Source organism: Corythoichthys intestinalis, chromosome 20 (assembly GCF_030265065.1).
Source record: "Corythoichthys intestinalis isolate RoL2023-P3 chromosome 20, ASM3026506v1, whole genome shotgun sequence".
Classification (NCBI taxonomy): Eukaryota; Metazoa; Chordata; class Actinopteri; order Syngnathiformes; family Syngnathidae; genus Corythoichthys; species Corythoichthys intestinalis.
The window spans coordinates 10,145,977-10,154,089 of NC_080414.1; the positions used below are offsets into that span (position 1 = coordinate 10,145,977).

At 39.9% G+C, this 8,113-nt stretch overlaps 1 protein-coding gene across 4 annotated transcripts in view; it reads right to left on the minus strand.

Annotated features, from left to right (window-relative positions):
- LOC130908726 (enhancer of polycomb homolog 1) overlaps window positions 1–8,113 on the minus strand; it is a 34,343-nt gene extending 26,230 nt beyond the window's left edge. Inside the window, exons 1-2 of one of the 4 annotated variants that reach the window (XM_057824472.1) lie at window positions 8,095–8,113; window positions 3,186–3,292 (exon numbers count right to left, since the gene is read on the minus strand). Coding sequence is in view for 2 of the 4 variants with exons in the window: in XM_057824468.1 (XP_057680451.1) it covers window positions 367–519 (153 nt within the window). In the remaining 2 variants the exon portion in view is untranslated. Of the gene's footprint in view, window positions 1–366; window positions 874–3,185; window positions 3,293–3,649; window positions 3,926–8,094 lie in introns of those variants that run through there. The other 3 variants (XM_057824470.1, XM_057824468.1, XM_057824469.1) reach the window with 3 other exon arrangements.

The window sequence follows — 8,113 nt, forward strand, 5'->3', positions numbered from 1 at the left end:
AGTACACCGCGGCCTAGCGAACCAACCCGCCGCCCGCCCGTGGAAAAGTCAACAAAATGGTGGAAGAGCTACGCGTCACGTGACTTCTTTGTGCTTTCCCCCGCATTTTGTGGCCAAACGAGCGGTCGCGACACGGCGAACCGGCGGCGTGTCAACTCCCAAGAACGCCGCGGCGATGCCTGCGCCGGAGTGGTGCCGCTACGCGGCGGATTCACTGAGAATCCGTCGTCGTGTGTTCGACCAGAGCAGGCGCGGTGGCCATTTTGATCGAGCCTGCGCAGGCAACGTAGCGGCGGGGTTGAACGCCGCCAGGTGGGGTGAAAAAACACCGCTAAACCCGCCCGCCGCGTCGCTAAAATAACATACCGATTCCTCCTCCTTTTCCATCCCGGTCGGCATCTGCGGCACTGCCCGGTTGATCGAAGCATATTCGTGCAGGTCCGGTAAATCCTCGCAGCGGAAGACGGGCAGGGGCTTACTAGCATCTAGCGCCCGCGCCCGAAACGACAATTTACTCATTTTTTAAAAGATATATTAAAAAGATGCAGCATAAATCTAGTCTATCTGCGAGGAATTCTGCCTCTAGTTCTCATGGATGGATCCGGCTCGGTGTCCTGGAGCGCTCGGGTCGGTCGGGGCTAGGCTCGGGTGCGTGGCAGCGCGAGCAGAGCCGGGCGGGCCCGCGTTTCGGTGGCTCTGTGTCGGTCTCGTTTCCTCTGGCGCTCCGCTCTCCCTCCCCGGTTCAATGCGCCATGGCCAACATGGCGGACATTACAAACTCATGTAGCGCTCGGCTCGCAGTGCTCGGCCCAACCCCCTCCATCGCACCAACAGCCATTCCCACGCAGTTTGGCACGCGTGCGCGCTCCACACAACGGCGGGCTCCGGGGAGAGCGAGAGGCGGCGCGGCGGCGGCGGGAGGGGGAACCGGCGACGTTGGTTCGAGGGGAACGAAAGGACACTTTATAGGGAAAATTAGTATTTTTCCCGTTATATTTTCTCATATATAATATTATATAATTATATACAATAATTAATGTAATATATTTTTTGAAAAATAAAATATCCAACACTAAAATTGATTATATAAATTAAAAAAATATATTTTTTGAAAAATAAAATATCCAACACTAAAATTGATTATATAAATAAAAAAAAAAAAAGGTAAACCAATACCATTTTTTAAAACTTGCAATATATCAATTGAATAAGATTCAAAAACGTAAGTTTGAACGAAAACCATTTTACATTTTTATGTATTACAAATACATAAATTCACAAATTACCGTATAGGCCCGAATATAAGACGTGTTTTTTGCATTGAAATAACACTGAAAAAGAGGGGGTCGTCTTATATTCGCGGTCTAGACATTATACCCATTCACGACGCTAGATGGCGCCAGATATCATTGAAGCGATGTTCTGTCATGATAGAACTCAGCTACTCTCCCTATTCGCGACGCTAGATGGCGCCAGATATCATTGAAGCGATGTTCTGTCATGGCAGATCTCAGCTACTCTCAAGTTTAACCAGTTTGCAATATTTTATTGCAATGTTCAGATTTGTTTCAAGGTTAGTTAGACTTCACTTTGATGGTTAATGCAGTTATTGCAATTTTGTTGTTTTATCACAATAGATTGGTTTATTTACATTTCAAAAACCAGAAGCCATTCATTTATGAATGTGAACTTTACATATTTAAATGTTCAGATATTAAGATTTGAATGAGGCAAAATAACATGCTTTTTCTATTAAATATATTGTTATAATCATTTGTTTCAAATGTAACGTATTTTCTTTATAAAAATTAATTTGGTGTTCAAAAAGTCTTGAAAAACTCTTGAGTCTTGAAAAAGAGGGGGTCGTCTTATAATCAGGGCCGTCTTATATTCGGGCAAATACGGTATAAAATCAATGAGTATAAACTATCTTTGAAAAATTTATGCAGTAAAAAAAAAAAAAATTATGTTTCCCCAGTGCTTTACAAACCTGGCGTGTCGCCGGGCTTCTATTGAGCCAAAGCTGAACATTTTTGTGTTATTTTCAAAAGGCATTTATAATAAAAATATATAGTTTTTATATGATAAAGTGTTATTTTAAACTCACGGTGGTACATTCTCCCCCCACCCCTTCTCTTGAACTAGTTTTACCATCCAGCTAATTTTAATCACAGGACAAAGACATTTTCTTTTAATTTTCCACTACATTAGTACACTGGAATCAACTTATATTTGAATCATTGTAAGAAAACTTTTTTTTCATAACAAATCACTGTCATTGGAATGGCATTCAACTGAATTGCTCATGCTGGGAAAATGCAAAATACGACAAAGCAATATTATAATGATTAAATATAGTCACGTTTTTGTTTTTGTTAAAGTGACAACCACAAACACTATTTTGCATACATTGCAAGAGTTAAATTATATTTCCACCCCTGTGATTGTCTTTGTTAATAAACTTAAATATACATAAACTTGTCCATGTGACTGCAAGACCCATAAGGACACTTACCTTGTAATTAAGCTGCATTCAAGGACGGTGGGAAGTCTGAGTTTTCCAACCTCTGACCATTCAAAATATCACTGGAACGCCACTCAAACTGGTAAGTCGTTAAAATATAAAGTACCCCCACTTCACGAGTTGCTTTAATCTGACGTCACTTGACAAAGTTCCACGTATTGATTAAACAATAATGAAATTACAATACATGGCATCCCAAAGAAATTTATCTCATACACTGAATTATCTAAAAGAATTTATAGAAGTTTTTTTACTTTCAGCAAAGCTGTACCTCAAAATGGCAGTTTACAGGTTGTGCTGTCTCTCAGCCATCATTTTTCATCCACTATTTGCTTGTTTACAAGAAGGCAGGTTTGCTGGAGGTCAAAATGTCTTCCAAAATAACAAACAACTTGTCGCGTCAGCCATCTTTTCTGTTTGCATTCGCTTGGAACGTTTTGAGGTCGCAACTGCGACCATCCGAGGGATAAATCCGACTTCCCACATTCCTCGAATGCAGCGTTAGTCCCGACATTCCTACATGAAACTACTTTGTACCCGATTGTGTCAACTCAAGAGCATCTCACGACAATAACATATCAAAACATGTACAGTATCTGCTTAATTCAAGCTAATACGATTGTTCAAAACAATTGAGGAAAAAATGTGGAATTAAATTTACCCTGGGATTAGTTTGTAGACATTTCCAGAAGGTCCTAGATGTGAAGGTACAAGATCATCACCCATTTGGAAGTAAAATTACACTTGTGCCAACAAGTGCAATGAATCCTAAAGGAGAAAAACATGACATCGTCATCTTTTAATGTTGTATAATGACTTACTCATTTTATTAACAAGTTACTTTTTGACGTCGTTTCAAATCCACGCTACATACATTTAATGGAGCAGAAATATGTAGAAACCAAAAAAAAAACAAAAAATGAGAACGACGACATTTTTTTTGGGGGGGGGGGGGGGTCCCTTGTCAGTCACAGCTGTGTTTACACAAGGCCTAGTCGTCTCTTTAACAAGCACGACACTCCGCCATTATCAGCACTTTGCCAACTCGCAATGAACTTGTCCTCCAAACAGTCGCTTTTCCCGCATCCAACACCGAGAATTCGCAGGGTCGGTATGCCAACCTACCGCCTCCTGGAGCAAAGTCCCCGGGCTGGAGGATGAAGATGACAGCTCTTATTGTGCTTGCCATACAGCTAGCTCAAGGCTAACAGTTGTTAGCTCCACCTCAGGTCGCCTCGTAAAGGAAAAAAAAATCTTCGTGAGATATACAATTCTCCCAAAAAACGTCAAAGTTTCAGTAGCTGACAACGAGATTTTGGTGTCGCGCGAAGAAAAAGAGGGAACTCTCGGCTTCAGGACAAACTTCCACTGCTTTCGGAGATTACTTCGACAAACATCCAAACTGAGCAGCAGGCGGTACTTTGCATGCGATGAGTTGATTGGCAGATGACGCCACCAATCAAAAGAGGAATGAGCCAGAAATCGAGCTCTTATTGGTTTACTCCCCCCGCCCACCGAGATACCATAGAAGAATGAGGAAATGCACTCCAAAATATCACATATACAGAACTAGATGTAAAAGGCTGGAGTCCGCAGCATTAGTAACCAGCGGCCATCTTAAAACAGTACAATTCTTTTCCACTAAAATACGCTCAACTCGTTGAAATCCTAACAGATTTTCAAACGGTTTTAACACCAACCGTGTTAATGTGGCTATGACTCAGGCTGGGGGTTGAAAAATGTTTAATTTGGTTTAACGGTGCAATAATTTAATGCATCCCTGCCATTTATAGAAAAAAAAAGCCGTTTTAAAATCAGTTGAAAATTGGCAAATAGCAAGTTTAATCTTTAAATTATCTCCATTTCAAACTGCCCTGTAAACGCTCCATTAACCATTATGTGAATCAAATGGCACCGACACAAAATGGCCGACAAATAACTACGAGCGTCCAGATTGGCCCATAGCGCACATTCACATCGAGCCGAGGGCATAGGTTTGCGTAGGGACGGTTGGTTGGGGCATAACACTACCAACTTTTCACGATGCTCATATTGTCCCCACCAACTTTCAAGCCACCATATTTGCATAATATAATGAGTTCAGTTATATGAGTAATTTAGATTGTCTTACCATATGTTGTAAGGATAGAATAGACCCTACCATTATTAAGTGAATTATTTTCATTATGTTCAGACTTAAATTGATCCCTTTTCACTTGCTGAATGCGCATTTTTTCTCTTCAAACGCACGTTTGATTGGATGATGACTTGAACCCCGCCACACAGACGTACACGCACGCTCACACAACCCCGTCGACAGAAATACAACATGCCACTTCCTCCACCCCCTTCGAAGAGCACAAGCCACTGTATGTAATGTAAAAAGACGTCAATGTTGTGGAGATGGGGAGAACACCACTCATTTTCCTCCTAAAAGTCCGACCTGCATCAGAGTTAGCATAACATTAAATTTACTAACCTGCAAAACTACTACGCTCAGGCCAGTCCCCACAAGGAACAACAAAGTCAAGCTAGCCGTCCTTCATTTGGATCATTTTTTGCATTATGTGCATTACCTTAATGCGGTGGCTTCATAGTGCAAGTCGCAAGAATGGGTCCACTTCAGAGGGACACTGACATGAACATGAACTGACTTGGAAAAAAAAATCTGTGAAATTAAATCTCACATCAGAATTTCACGTGAGTATTTTGGTTCGAGTCTTGTGAACCAATTCACATAAAAGTTAGTATATGTCAATACAGATTTATTTTTGCTTTGATCGTTTCGCCTATCAATTAATTAGGTTCATATTCGTGAGAAATGTGGCCATGACCCATGTTCAATAATCTGTTCTTATTCATGTCCCGTCCCCTGCAAAAAGTGTACATGCAGGTTATGCTGTATATCGTCCCTACCAATGTTGAGACAAAACCTACGCCCTTGCCTAGCTATATATTCTGTGATATCGATTAATGCTGAAATAACGTAATTAAATATAATTATCGTAATGTGTACATTTTGAAAAGTTTAGATTTAAATTAACAGTTTTCACAGCTTTTTTAAACTTCATTTATTCACATTGTTACAGTGTATCACAAAAGTGAGTACACCCATGGCATTTCTGCAGATATTTAAGTATATCTTTTCATGGGACAACACTGACAAAATGACACTTTGACACAATGAAAAGTAGTCTGTGTGCAGCTTATATAATAGGGTTAATTTATTTTCCCCTCAAAATAACTCAAAATATAGCCATTAATATCTAAACCCCAGCAGCAAAAGTGAGTACATCGCATTGGAACTACAGTACGTACATCCCTATATGTTCAAATTGAGTACTGCCTGTCATTTTCCCTGCAAAACGTCATGTGACTTGTTACAGGAGTGTTGTCAGCATTGCTGCAGAGATTAAAGAGGTGGGGGTGCGGGGGTCATTCCCACCACCATGCTTGACTGTAGGCATGACACACTTATCTTTGTACTCCTCACCTGGTTGCCGCCACACATGCTTGAGGCCATCGGAACCAAACAAATTAATCTTCGTCTCATCAGACCATAGGACATAGTTCCAAAAATCCATGTGCTTTGTTGACATGTCTTCAGCAAACTGTTTGATGGCTTTCTTGTGTACAGTCTTCAGAAGAGGCTTCCTCCTGGGATGACAGCCATGCACACCAATTTGATGTTGAGTACGGCGTATGGTCTGAGCACTAACAGGCTGAATCCCCACCTGTTCAATCTTTTAACAACACTCCTGTAACGAGTCACATGACATTTTGGGGGGGGGTGACAAGCAGTTCTCAATTTGGACATTTAGGGATGTACGTAGTTCCCATGCGGTGTACTCACTTTTGTTGCCATGGGTTTAGATTTTAATGGCTTTGAGTTATTTTGAGGGGAAAATAAATTAACTCTATTACATATGAGCTGCACACAGACTACTTTTGTGTCAAAGCGTCATTTTGTCAGTGTTGTCCCCTGAAAATATATTAGGGGTGTCAAACAATTAAAATTTTTAATCGAGTTAATTACAGCTTAAAAATTGATTAATCGTAATTAATCGCAATTAATCGCAATTCAAACCATCGATAAAATATGCCATATTTTTCTGTACATTAATGTTGGAATGGAAAGACAAGATGGATATATACATTCAACATACGGTACATAAGTACTGTGTTTATTATAACAATAATTCAACAAGATGGCTTTACCATTATTAACGTTCTGTCAAAGCGATCCATGGATAGAAAGACTTGTAGTTCTTAAAAGATAAATGTTAGTACAAGTTATAGACATTTTATATTAAAACCCCTCTTCATGTTTTTGTTTTAATAAAATTTGTAAAATTTTCAATCAAAAAATAAACTAGTGGTCCACCATTGTTGATGTCAATAATTACTTACATAATGCTCATGGGTGCTGTCAATAATTATTTACACAATGCTCATGGGTGCTGAAGCGTATAAAATCAGTCGCACCCAAGCGCCAGCAGAGGGCGACAAAACTCCGAAAAACACAACAAGTACACATTTCACTGTGCTGTCATTTTAATCTGTTTGAGCGGGGCATTTGTGCGTTAATTGCGTCAAATATTTTAACGTGATTAATTAAAAAAAATTAATTACCGCTCGTTAACGTGATAATTTTGACAGCACTAAAATATATACTTAAATATCTGCAGAAATGCGAGGGGTGTACTCACTTTTGTGATACACTGTAAGTACAATTTGCGGTCTTGTAACAACCTGGTAGTTGTAATAAATGTTTTCCATAAATATGGCCTACATAACTTTTCCACTTATTTATTTACGTGTATGACTGATTGACGCAACAAAAAAGGTTAAAATATTTCCATCCTGTCACTCTAATCTGGCCAAGCGCTGTAGAAAATGGTAAGATGGGTAACATTAATGTAAAATCAAATAAGCGCTATTAATTATTCAATCAGGGGTTGAACTGATGAGCACCTGCTGAGATGATCAAAAGCATAATTTCTGGCTCAAACTGTCATCTGCTGTCAATCCTACAAGTGTGGGGGTGGGGGAATGAACATCACATTGTATGAGGAATTCCTTTCGTCGGAAAATGATGAAATGCTAAGCTATATATGGACATCATCTTTGTTAAAAAGTAAAACTGCATTGCCTAAATATATGTATGATTAACCAATTGGCTGCCATTGACGGCGCCAGACATCCAATCCGTTTTGACGCCCCTCCAAGTCAAAATGGATTGGACACCTAGCGCCGTCAATGGCACTGAAAGATGAGCATTCACTGCCAGTGCTCCCAAATTAAATGATTTGGACGCCGATCGCTTTCGATGGCAGGCAATAAGTTAGAAAAGCTTTTTAATATTACCCTAATGTTATTCAAAGTGTTTTATATGCTTACATTGCACTGGCTGCATTGTCCATTATCATACATTATGTATTAGAAAGCGAGTGTGTGGTCAGTCCTCATTGAAAGTGCTGCTGCAAAACTGCAATTTAACTAAATAGTTTCATGAATTATCAAGCGTTAAAATAAGTTTGTGTTCTCAGTTGAGAGCAGTGATCACTTACTGTTTTGTCCTCAAGGAGG